The sequence below is a fragment of the Manis javanica genome, chromosome 11, assembly GCF_040802235.1.
Source record: "Manis javanica isolate MJ-LG chromosome 11, MJ_LKY, whole genome shotgun sequence".
Taxonomy (NCBI): Eukaryota; Metazoa; Chordata; class Mammalia; order Pholidota; family Manidae; genus Manis; species Manis javanica.
The window spans coordinates 117,075,812-117,086,622 of NC_133166.1; the positions used below are offsets into that span (position 1 = coordinate 117,075,812).

Below are 10,811 nucleotides of genomic sequence, written 5' to 3' on the forward strand. Positions count from 1 at the left end.
AAGGGGTTTTCTACTGGAGGGCCAGACTTGGGCCTGGGGTTGCAGAGTCTGACTTCCCACCCAGCTCCTGCGACGTTTAGCCGAGGGCTAGTAAAGCCACAGCCACACCCCTTCTGCTCTCCCTTCGCTTCATCCCCCGCTGCAGCTACACGAGGTCCCCCTCCCTGGGAGCACTTAGCCAGCTAATGGCCTCCCGCCGGGAGGCACCCCTCCCCCGTCTCTAGCCCTGGGGAGGCCAGGCGCCTGCAGCGTATTTTGAGGACCCAGACATCCTGGTCTTCCAGATTGAGCCCTGAAACAGCACCTTCTAGTTACACAAACCCTGGTGACCCAATCTGGAGCCTGTCCCTGTGGAGCTCCTGACTGAAAATGGGGAAGGGTACAGCTGATTGTTTGCCCAGAGGGGTCAGAAGCCTGGTGGGTGACCCCGAACAAGGGGGGTTGAGGAGGGGCTCTGCAATGCCTGGCCCACAGCAGGTGCCCTGAAATCTGCGTTCCAGCAGATGGGAGGGGGAAGGCACATGGGCACTGGATGGTGGGGGGGCGCTGCAGCCCCTCCCGCAGGGCTTGGCTGGGGGGGCTCCTGCCTGGGGGCCCCTGTGGGAGCCCCCCCAATACAGAGGCAGTAGCAAAAGCAGGTTTAAAGTAGAACTCATCCAGAGGGGCCAGCCAAGTCACCTAGAAACCCAGAAAGAGATGAAGCTGGTTCTGGGGGAGGAGGGGTCAGTCAAGGAAGAGCAGGCCCTGCAGGCCCCTCTGCCTCAGGCTCTCAAACCCTCAGGCAGAGCCTGCCTGCCAATGGCCCTCCTCAAAATCCCAACCATGTTGTATGTGCCAACTCCAACCTAACAAATCTACTAGCCTTTAGCTGAGGCACTGTGGGGTGTGACTATTATCTTCACTGGAGGCCCAGAGGCTGGAAAGGACTTGCCCAAGGTCACACAGCATTGTAGGAGGATGTCAGCTTTCTGACTTAAAGGCCTGCTGGTCCTGCCTCCTCTGCTTGCCCTTGAGGAGACAAAGAAAGAGGAGTGGGGGGCAGGATTTATGATCCTTGTCCTCTCTCACCAGAGCAGCAGAGCCATACCCCTCAGACATCCAGGGACCCCCAGGTCTCACTGGAGGATGTGCAGTGAAGAGGTTGGCTTCTGCTCCCACGGGCCTGGGTACTGGCAGAACCTAGTCCCTTTCTGGCAGAAGAACCTAGTCCCTTTGTGCTTCTGTCACCTTGTCCAGAAGCTGGAGGTAGTCAGAGGATGAAATAAGCAGATGGGTATGAGATGACCCCTGACTACAGTCAGCTGGACAACTAAGGAGGGGGAGCCTAGCAGTGGAGGTGTAACAAGCTGTGGGGGCATCAGGAGGGAAGGAGGAAAGGGCAAGGATCAGCTCTGGGGAGAGGGGTCTGCCAGCCAGTGCCAGGCTAGCAAGGCCTGGAGCCAGGGCCTAAGCTTAGGGATCTGGACGGAGGTACTTCACAGAAGCATTCGGCAGTGGCTCCTTGGAAAACAAGACGGCAGCCTGTTGCCTGGGCCTGAGCCTCTCCTCCTCTCCTCCCACCCCATGTCTCCTGAGGCCAGTGCAGCCCCCATTAGAGGGCTCCTTCCTCCTCCACCACTTTCTTGCAGCCTTGGTAATGGAAATAGGGTTTCTCGACAAGCAGTAATGGTGGAAGGAAGGAAGGCTTTCCGGTCTCTACCTTCGATTAGGGGAGCAGTCTCGGCCCACAGGACCCTCTCCAGGGCCTCTGCTTCAAAGCAGCCTTAGTGCGCTCTGATGGGGGAGGCCAGGACCCCAGGAGGGGTGGGGCTGCGGAGGCCACAGCCTGAGGCTCGAAGGAAGAGGAGGCAGCAGCACATTCCAGTCCCAGGGGGCTTCAGGCAGGAGGGCAAGGGCTGGAAGGTGGGCCCCGAGCGCTGAACTCTCAGCCCCCAAGCACTGGAGGTCAATAGAAGAAACTTGGACAGGTAAGTGACTTGGCCATGGCCTGTCGGCCAATGGGTAGAGCCAGAATTTAAACCAAGTTCTTACTCTCAAGTTATGTGCAGGGCAGCTCAGCCTCCGAGAAGGCTGCAGACCAACATGGCCATCTGCACTAACTGTTCTCAGGGTGTATGGCCATGGGAAGGGACTATATGGGCCAGGGAGTTGGCCCCAGGAATCTGGGATTACTCTGGGGGTGGCATAGGAGGTGAAGAGAGGGAGAGTCAGAAAGAGCATCCCCAGCTCCTCCACAACCTGCCCAGAGACTCCCCAAGGGATACTCTGAAATTTGGACATAAGAGGAGGCCTTCACACAAGCCCTAAGGAGAAGAGGGACAGGAAGGTCATCATCAATCAAGGTCATAGCATGGCAGGGGGTTGGGGGGCAGAGGTGGGGCTGGTACCCAGGTCTTTATGTCCTGTAGGTCACCCTCCCACAGCAAGCTATGGTATATCCCCCACTCTTAACTAGGAGTACCCCCAAGGCCTGAATCAGTACTCTGGTTTAAAGCGCGGACTTTCCCTGGCAGGGCAAGATGGGGTGTTGTGAATTTGGACTTGAGTAAATTGCTTCCATTAGGCCAGGCCCAGAGCCAGAGGCCAGGTCAAAGATGGAGCTCCCCATAGAAAGGGTGGGTCCTACCTAATCTACAAGAGCAAGGGTCAGCCCTTCCCTGGCCTGGCCCCCAGGCTGGCTGAGAAAAGCTGAGTTCAGGAAGGGGGCCAAGGGAGGGAAGAGGCATCAGCCTATTCTACCTGCCCTGGACTGAGTCTAATGAGCCTGCCCCCACCCAGGCCCCTCAGTGAGAAGCCTACCTTGCCCCCCCTCCCCACACCCATTCCCAGCCTCTGCCTTCTCATTTTCTCTTCTCCCCAACCATAGAGTAAGCCCAAAATCCTGGGTTCAATTTGGCTGCACACCAGCTTTATGACCTGGACCAGTCTCTGAACCCTGCCTGCTGCAGAGGGCTTCTTTGCACCCAGAGAGCAGGGATCTGTGAAGAGCTGGGGCAGAAACACTTACTGCCTCTGGGACCCTGAGACTCTGCTTGGGACTGTGGAGGGTGAGCTTGCCACCCATGGAAGGATTGAGAAGCTGCACAACCTTGTCAGGAAGTATCTCAGGGGAGGTAGGGGGCTTGAGGAGAGCCTTTGTATCCAGGCCTGTCTGAGCTGCATCTCCATCTAGCTGTGTAACTTAACCTCAGTTCTGCAGTCATAGCCAAGCATTTGCCTATTTAATCTTTGCCACGACCTTCGGAGGAAATGGAGGCACAAAGAAAACCATTAATTCTTTCACTCAGTCATTTGTTCAAACCAATAGCTAAGGAGCAGTTACTGTGAGTGGGACATAGATGCTGAGAATTCAGCAAAAATCAGGTAGTTTGCTTGATATGTGGGTGTGAAGCCGAGGAGACCCACTCAGCCATGGACATGAGCAGTAAACAAGGGCGGGACAGGTCTCTGGTCCCGTGGAGCTCACAGTCGAGAAGTGGGAGACAATGAACAATCGAGTGAGAAAGATTATCTAAAGACACAGAAAATCACACGGGGTGCGGGATTGAGATGCGCGGTCTGCTTAAGACAGGTGGGCCAGGTAAGCCCCCTGTGAGACCCAAAGGACAGAAAGACCTGCAGGGCAAGAATATGCGGGAGAGCAGCGACTATGTGGAACAGACCGGAGGTACGCTTATTATGGGTCAGCTGTTATTATCTTTATTATCAGGAATACAGGCTCCCCCAATGCCCAGCTCTGCATGCCTGAGTTTTCTCCTTTGCTCACATAGAGGTTGGTGGGTGCGGGGCCGCACCCTGTCGAAGCCAGCCGAGCGAGGGCGCCCCGAACAACTTGAGCACTTCCTCCTCCCGGCTCCACTGCGGGGGAGGGGCCGAACGCTGGGAACTACATTTCCCACAATTCCGATGCCCCCGCCGCCATCTAGGCCTGTGGGCGGTGGCTGTCTAGGGTCTGGCTCTTTGGGCCCTTGGATCGGCTCTGCTCACCTCCCAATCCGGCCTACCCCTTGCAAGACGCGGGAACCCAATGAGTTGGGCGTCCAGGGACCAGGGCAGCTCCTGCCCGCCCTCCGCACTCCTCCACCCCCAGGAGCTCGGTCCACGTGGAGAAGCTTGCTCGCCCCCACCTGGCCGAGGGCCGAAGATCCCAGACATTTGGGGCTCCCACGTCTCCTCCACAGACCCCCGCCCTGCACACAGTACCCACTCCCGTCCATTCCCAGAAGCCCACTGCTTCAGTGAGGACGGAACACTAGGGTCCCGGCGGGAGTGCAAATCCTGGTAGCGGGCGCTTAGAACGCTTGGGTTGGGGTCAGGAATTTTAAAAGGGAATATCGGACAGCTAGGCCCGAGCCCTTGACAACTAGACCCTCCCCTAGCTCCTTTTTGGAGGCGGGGTTGGAGTGAGGGGCCTGCCGCGGGGCTGGCTCTTTAAGGGGGTGTGGTCGGGGGGCGGGGGAAGCGAGCGAGACAGAGAAAGCGGCTTCAGCGGCGGCAGCTCGGGCGGCGGCCGCGGGGGACAAAGGGCGGGCGGATCGGAGGGGAGGGGGGGGCGGGGCGCGGCCAGGCCAGGCCTGGGGGCTCCGCATGCTGCAACTGCCCCCGGGCGCCCCCGCCGCCGCCCTCGCCGCGGAGCCGCGCGGAGCCGAGGCCACGAGTTAACCCAAGTCGTAGGACCGGAGCCAGCCGGCGGGCGTCCGGGAGGCGGCGGCGCAGGGAGGGGCCGGACGCGCGCACGTGGCCCCGGCGGCCGCCATGGCGGACAGCGGCCCCGCTGGGGGCGCGGCGTTGGCGGCCCCTGTTCCCGGGCCGGGCAGTGGCGGCCCAGGGCCCCGAGTCTATTTTCAAAGCCCTCCTGGGGCTGCAGGCGAGGGTCCGGGCGGCGCGGATGATGAGGGCCCGGTGAGGCGCCAAGGGAAGGTCACGGTCAAGTACGACCGCAAGGAACTACGGAAGCGCCTCAACCTGGAGGAGTGGATCCTGGAGCAGCTCACTCGCCTCTACGACTGCCAGGTGTGTCTCCCACCCAGCGCCGACACCCTAAAATCGGTTCCGAGTCGAGCTGCCTGGGATTCCCACCTTGAACCCGCCTGTCACTGGGAGTCAATGGGCGCTCCGTTTCCGCGCGCTTCCCTCTTATCTGTACTCCCCGCCCCCAATGTATGCTCTTTCTTTACTGTCCTAAATCACTCCTCTGCCTCCCCTGTGCTACAGTAACTATGGTCAAGCTTGAGGTTCTCCAGAAACCTCAAGTAATTGCTTGGACCATGGGCAGAAGGCGTGGGGCTATTCCGGGCTGGCAATGGGAGATTTACCTAGTGCTTGCTAGCCTCCGCTGGTTAAAAGGTGCTAGCCCAGTTGGTGGAGGAACTGTAAAGGGTCTGGGCTATTCTAATGGGCTACCCTGCAGCTCCATCTTGGCGTGCGGCAGGCTAGCCGGCTCTCTCGGTCCTGGTTCCCCACCCCATGACTCCGTCCCTGCTCAAATGGTGACTCAGGCCCCGGGGGGCAGGGTGGAGGAGTGGGCTTGCCCTGTGCTGCCTACCCTTGCCCAGCCCTGGTATATGCAGCTGGCTCCAGACTGGATAGACACTTCCTGGGGAGGAGGGGTGGCAGGCACCCCCTCCCTCAGCAAAGCATAGGCTCTTTGTTTCCCCTTTACCAGGCCTGGGTCCTTCCCATTGACCCCTCAACCCTTCACTTCCTCCTCATCCTCCCCAAGCTGTGACAGGTGTTTGGGGGAGGGGAAGGGGCTGTGATGAGCTGGGACAGCTGGTCCCACCTGTGCTCTGCTTAAGATTGGGGGGGCGCCTGGAAGTTGGGGAGACACATCTGCCTGGTTTCCAGCCCAGGATCCCCAGCCCTGGTTGTCTGGCCCTGGGTGCCCAACTGGCAAGGACAGGAAGCTTCCCCCCCGCACTGGGCAGTGTGCCTTGGCACGGGCCTGATCTGTTTTCTTTCTCAGAGCAGCTGCTGCTGTCTGCTGGGTAAAGAGGGCTGGCTCATCCCACAGTTGGGCAGGGGCCTCACTCAGCCTGAGAGCCCCTCTCACACCCTCTCCCAACTCAGGCCCTTGTGTCTCCCTCCCCCCCTTACCCCCACCCCCAGGAAGAGGAGATCCCAGAGCTAGAGATTGATGTGGATGAACTCCTGGATATGGAGAGTGATGATACCCGGGCTGCCAGGGTCAAGGTAAGAGGGGCTGGGAGACAGCAGGGCCAGGTCTGGGGAGCAGGTGGTCAAGGGCTGCCTGGAGGCACTGCCCCTTGGGTAAGCAAGGCACTGGAGCCAAGCCTTTTTTTAGCTTGTCAGCCAGCTCTGTGACCTTGGGCTTCAACTTCTGCCTCCATCAAATGGGACTGATAGTATTTTCCTAGCTGCTGAGTAGCTGTGGCATCTCCTATATCTCGGGTGGCCCCTGTCTCTTAGAAGCAGGTATAGGTGAACTCTAGGGCTGCTGCTCCTGAGAACTTAAGTTGTGCTTATCCCCCACGCCTTGCTAGGAGCTGCTGGTTGACTGTTACAAACCCACTGAGGTAAGTCAGTGGTTTCCCCAGAGGGTGGGATGAAAAGAACTTGGGCTCTTGTCATCTTGGGGTCTGGTCTCCCTAATGTCCTCCCTCCTGTCCAGGCCTTCATCTCTGGCCTGCTGGACAAGATCCGGGGCATGCAGAAGTTGAGCACACCCCAGAAGAAGTAAGGGTCCCTGACTCAGGTGACCAGTGGCTCCCACAGGACAATCGCTGCCCCCTGACCTCGTAGCAACAGCAATACCAGGGGGCCCTGCGGCCAGGCCTGGTGCCATGAGCAGGGCTCCCTGTTCCCCTGGCCCAGGGGCCTCTCTTCCCTGCCCCCTCAGTTTTCTTGGGGGTTTTTTATTGTTATTAAACTGATGGGACTTTTTGTGTTTTTATATTGACTCTGCGGCGCGGGCCCTTTAATAAAGCTAGGATACGCCTTTGGTGCAGCTAACGGGCTCTGGCTGGTCTCTTTCAGAGGGGGACACACTGCTTTACAACTGCTACCAGCTCAGCTTCTCCCCAGGTGACTACAGACCTGCCTGAGGACCACGTAGCCATGGCAATAGCCCAGTGCTGGCTCATAGACCAGCAGCTGGAAGTGGCTAGGGAGTTGGGGAGCAGCAGTGTTGCTGTTGGCAGGCATGAACTCCCTTTTCCTTCTGGGCAAGGGCCAACATGTCACCCCAGGCCTAGCCAGTGACCCCCATGCCACTGAGCCTCAACACCAAGGTTCTACCACCAGAAAGGAGAGGAGTTGGTGAATATCAAAGGAGAGGAGAAGCTGAAACTGGTTTCTATCTCAGGGCCCATAAACACACACAGGCTCATTTAGTGGGCTTTAAGCTTTTTTTGTTTTGTTTTGTTTTGAAACAGTCTGGTCCCTGATGGGGTCCTCCACCGCCCCTCCCCAGTTTGGCTACAGTTCTGACCGTCGCTCGATTTTGAGCAGCTCCACCTCAAACACCAGGGTTGCACCACCTGCAGGGGAGAAGTGGGATCAGAATGAGAATGGGGCCACGGGGGACTAGGATGGGTGCAGGAGAGGGGGGGCAGGAAGATACTGTACCTGGAATCTTTGGGGGAGCGCCCCGCTCTCCATACCCTGTCAAAGATGCACAAAGAAACAAAGTGAGCTGTGGCCAGGCAGAAGTGTTTTGCAGACATCCAAGCTGAAGCTGAAACCCAGGTCTCTGCCCATCTCAACGAGAAGGCATAATGGAGATGGGAGGCTGCTGTGAAAGGCCTGGTAGAGAGCAGAGGATGGGCACCAGAGCTGAGTGCCTCATGGGTCTTGCCCTGTCCTCACTGCTGGACACAACTAGACTTGGAAGAGGCATGTTGCTGTAGGAATGGATGAGGTGGAGACCAGTGCAGAGGCTGAACCAGCCTTCACCCTTCCCAGACGCCCTAAATTCCTCTATCCCTGTTCAGAAAAGGCCTCTCTTACCCAGCTCTGATGGGATCACCAGCTTCCGTTTTTCCCCCTCACACATCCTGCAGGACAACACATGTTCAGCACATGGCAGCACCCAGGCTCCCTGCCCACCAACCCATCCCTGGGGATTGCCTCCCAAGGTTCACTAAGTGGAGCACAGCCATGGCCCCCACCAACTCACCCCAGCAGCCCCTGGTCCCAGCCCTTGATGACCTGGCCTGTGCCCAGGGAGAAGACAAAGGGCTGGTTCTGGGGCAGGCTGCTGTCAAACTCCGTCCCATCTTCCAACTTCCCCTGCAGGACCATGGGAAGACCAGTTAGGAGAGTCGCTCTGACCACTCTCCCCAGCACTCCACAACCCTACCTCATAGCACTGGCAGCTATAGTCCTAAGAGGACAGACCCTCAGGCGGCTCACAGTACATTGCTGGTGCCAACCCAGGGAGTACACGGTAAAGAGGGTAGAACCATGGAAACTGGCATAGGGGAGAGAGAACTAGCCCAAGGTCACCCATCATGTGGGCACTGGAACCTAGCTCAAGTCCTTTACTGTCAGCAGAAACCCCAGCTACCCCAAAATCCCCACCCCTCACCCACCGTGTAGTGCATGTGCAGGACATCCCCTTTGCGCGATTTGATGGGACACTGGTCTACCCGCTTCTTGACCCCGATCTGCAGCTTCCGTTTGCCCTCGGCGGCCCCTGCGGCCGTGGCCTGGGCACTCAGGCAGATGGACAGTACTGTCAGGACCCAGCTCAGCCTCATGTCTCTGCGGGGACAGACCCCCAACCGACCAACCGACCGGAGGGAGGGCAAGGAGGGCATGGAATACAGGCGAGTACTAAAATTTCACCCCCACCAATATCGCCTGTTCCTGGGGATCCCCTTGTCCCGGATCACCGCACCCTCCCCGGGGCTTCGCGGCCACACTTACCAGTCCAGCGAGAAGGGGGCTTGCCCGAGGACCCCAGCAGCGGGGGGAGGGGGTCAGGGGAGGCCACAGCAGCCGGGGCCCCGCCCCTTTGCTCACCCCCAGCCCTTCCTTCCCTCCCGGTCCCCAGCTTCGCTCTTCAATTCCCACCTGCCCCTTTACGCAAAGTCCAGACCCTATCTGGCTGCCCAGCAGTTGCCGCAACCGGGCGACCCCACTCCCGCCACACCCAGTTGCCTCCCGCCCAGCAAACCCACACCTCTGCAGCCGCTGCAGGGGGCCGACCGCGAGGCACCCACACATCGCCGCTGGGTGGCTCCGGGGAGCCTCGGTCCTCTGGTGGTACCCCCCAGGCTGGCCCTGTGCCTCCGCCCGGAGTACCGCCCCAGCTCTGAGCCCTCGGAGGTCTTCGGGGCACCCAAACTGGTCCCGTGTCGGCTGGCCGACTAGCCCGCTCCACCCACACCACTTCCCCAGGGGGAGTTCTCGGCCTACTGCGTCCCCAGGCCCGACCCCCACGGAGACCGCCCCTGCGTGGACGCCCCGGGCCATTACCTGGGCCTACCCAGTCGCTTTGCTCCTTGGCCCCGCCCTTTAACGGGTCCGCCCTCGGCCCTGTATCTCCGCCCCCGGCAGAACTAGACCTTTCTTCCTTAACTATAACCAAGCCGCTCACCGGCTGAGGCACCGCCCCCAGCACCTGGGCTCCGTCCCCCTCGGTCTCCAAACCCTGGGCTCCACCTCCTGCCTGTTTCAGCTCCTCCTCCAAGGACCAATCTGCGCTCCCCACCAGTTCTAGCTCCGCCTCCAGCCGCGGAGCGCCGCCTTCCACTGGTCCCAGCTCAGAGGTCCCAGCCGTCTCGGTTCCACGCACCGCCCCGACTCCCGGGGCTCCGCCCCGTGCGACGGGAGACCTCTTCCCCTGCGGCATTCCCAGACAGCTTCGACCCTACCCCCAATTTCCTCTTAACCTATCCCTTGTTGACACTCGGAACCCCGACCCGCTCCTGCCCGGCCTGACCCAGCCTGCCCCCTTGCACCCCCAGCTCCCCCCAGCCCGGGCTGTGGCCCCCCGCTCACCTCCTCGCCGCGCCCCCGGAGTCAACCCCAGTCGTGCGGCCGCCTCTGCGCAGGCGCGTCATCGCCGCTACCAAGCCCGGCCACGCCGCCCGCCCTCATTGGACCATGTGAAACTCGCTGCCACAAGCCCGCTGGGGCGGCCCCTTTCCTAGCTCCGCCCCTGAGCCTTCCCATGCTTTACGCATCACTTCCGGTGGAGAGATAGTCTGTAAGGTTAGGTGAAAGTGACTTGCAAATGCCCGGACACTTCCCATCGAGGTGAGATTAAGGTCAGGCGGTCGCAGATTCCCTGAGGGGGGTTATTGAGACGCCGTTTTATGTCGACCCCAGCCTATCCCATAGTGCCCCTGTTTGTCCCTGGCCCACTTAAGGATCCACAGTTCCCGTTTAGTAGCTGTGGAAAGAGCCTGGGCCACAGAGTGAGACTTGGGTTTGAATTCGGGTCTGCCACTCATTGGCTGTGTGACCTTGAGCAAATTCCTTGGCCTGGCAGGATTTGGTGTCCCAGTTACACGGTCTTGGCACCCTGTAGGACTGCTGCAGTGATGTGCCCGCTAAGCCCTGGCCCACAGTGAATGCTCTCCCTTCTCTCCCCCAGAATCCAGGCCTGCCACCGTCTGCCACATACTGACCACCAAGTCATGACTGTAATGGTCTGGTTGGGAAAAAGACTTATTTTCAGGTTTCCCATTACCCAGCAGTGCCCAGTAAACATCTGTCAATTGAAGTAATGAACCTGTACAGTTTGGAGGCATCCTAAATTGAGTGTTAGGATAACAGCCAACTTGAGGTCAGGTCCCCAGGCCAAGCACCTTGTGGGAACCCATTTCCTCAATTGCGAAAGG

At 59.5% G+C, this 10,811-nt stretch overlaps 2 protein-coding genes across 9 annotated transcripts; one reads left to right on the forward strand and one right to left on the reverse strand.

Moving 5' to 3' along the window:
• Nucleotides 1-4,572: 4,572 nt before the first annotated feature.
• PPP1R14B (protein phosphatase 1 regulatory inhibitor subunit 14B) lies at nucleotides 4,573-6,903 on the forward strand. Its single transcript, XM_017676988.3, is given in 6 exon segments — nucleotides 4,573-4,621; nucleotides 4,624-4,730; nucleotides 4,732-5,013; nucleotides 6,109-6,192; nucleotides 6,504-6,536; nucleotides 6,632-6,903. Coding segments are annotated over 6 exon segments (609 nt in total). The 5' UTR covers nucleotides 4,573-4,587; the 3' UTR covers nucleotides 6,701-6,903.
• Nucleotides 6,904-7,348: 445 nt separating this feature from the next.
• On the reverse strand, nucleotides 7,349-10,120 carry FKBP2 (FKBP prolyl isomerase 2). 8 transcript variants are annotated; one of them, XR_005055108.2, is made up of 6 exons: nucleotides 9,146-9,438; nucleotides 8,553-8,724; nucleotides 8,170-8,250; nucleotides 7,969-8,015; nucleotides 7,588-7,623; nucleotides 7,349-7,499 (listed from the first exon to the last, which is right to left on the reverse strand). XR_005055108.2 is itself a non-coding variant. In XM_017676982.3 (6 exons), exons 1-6 carry the CDS (start codon nucleotides 10,026-10,028, stop codon nucleotides 7,438-7,440), a joined length of 492 nt encoding a protein of 163 aa, XP_017532471.1. In that variant the 5' UTR covers nucleotides 10,029-10,120; the 3' UTR covers nucleotides 7,349-7,437. The 8 variants fall into 8 exon arrangements, 7 of the variants coding, with proteins under 7 accessions (XP_017532471.1, XP_017532476.1, XP_017532474.1 ...); XM_017676982.3 differs by lacking the exon at nucleotides 9,146-9,438 and adding an exon at nucleotides 9,967-10,120 and having other exon boundaries at nucleotides 8,138-8,250; XM_017676987.3 differs by lacking the exon at nucleotides 9,146-9,438 and adding an exon at nucleotides 9,563-9,690 and having other exon boundaries at nucleotides 8,138-8,250.
• Nucleotides 10,121-10,811: the final 691 nt, after the last annotated feature.

Excerpts from the sequence above, each read along its gene's own strand:
- FKBP2 (XM_017676983.2), bottom strand. The coding sequence starts at position 9,438 with ATGGCCCGGGGCGTCCACGCAGGGGCGGTCTCCGTGGGGGTCGGGCCT. Across the intron at positions 8,251-8,552 it reads TCCTGCACATGCACTACACG|GGGAAGTTGGAAGATGGGAC; the intron begins GTGGGTGAGGGG and ends ATGGTCCTGCAG. Across the intron at positions 7,500-7,587 it reads CGCTCCCCCAAAGATTCCAG|GTGGTGCAACCCTGGTGTTT; the intron begins GTACAGTATCTT and ends TCTCCCCTGCAG.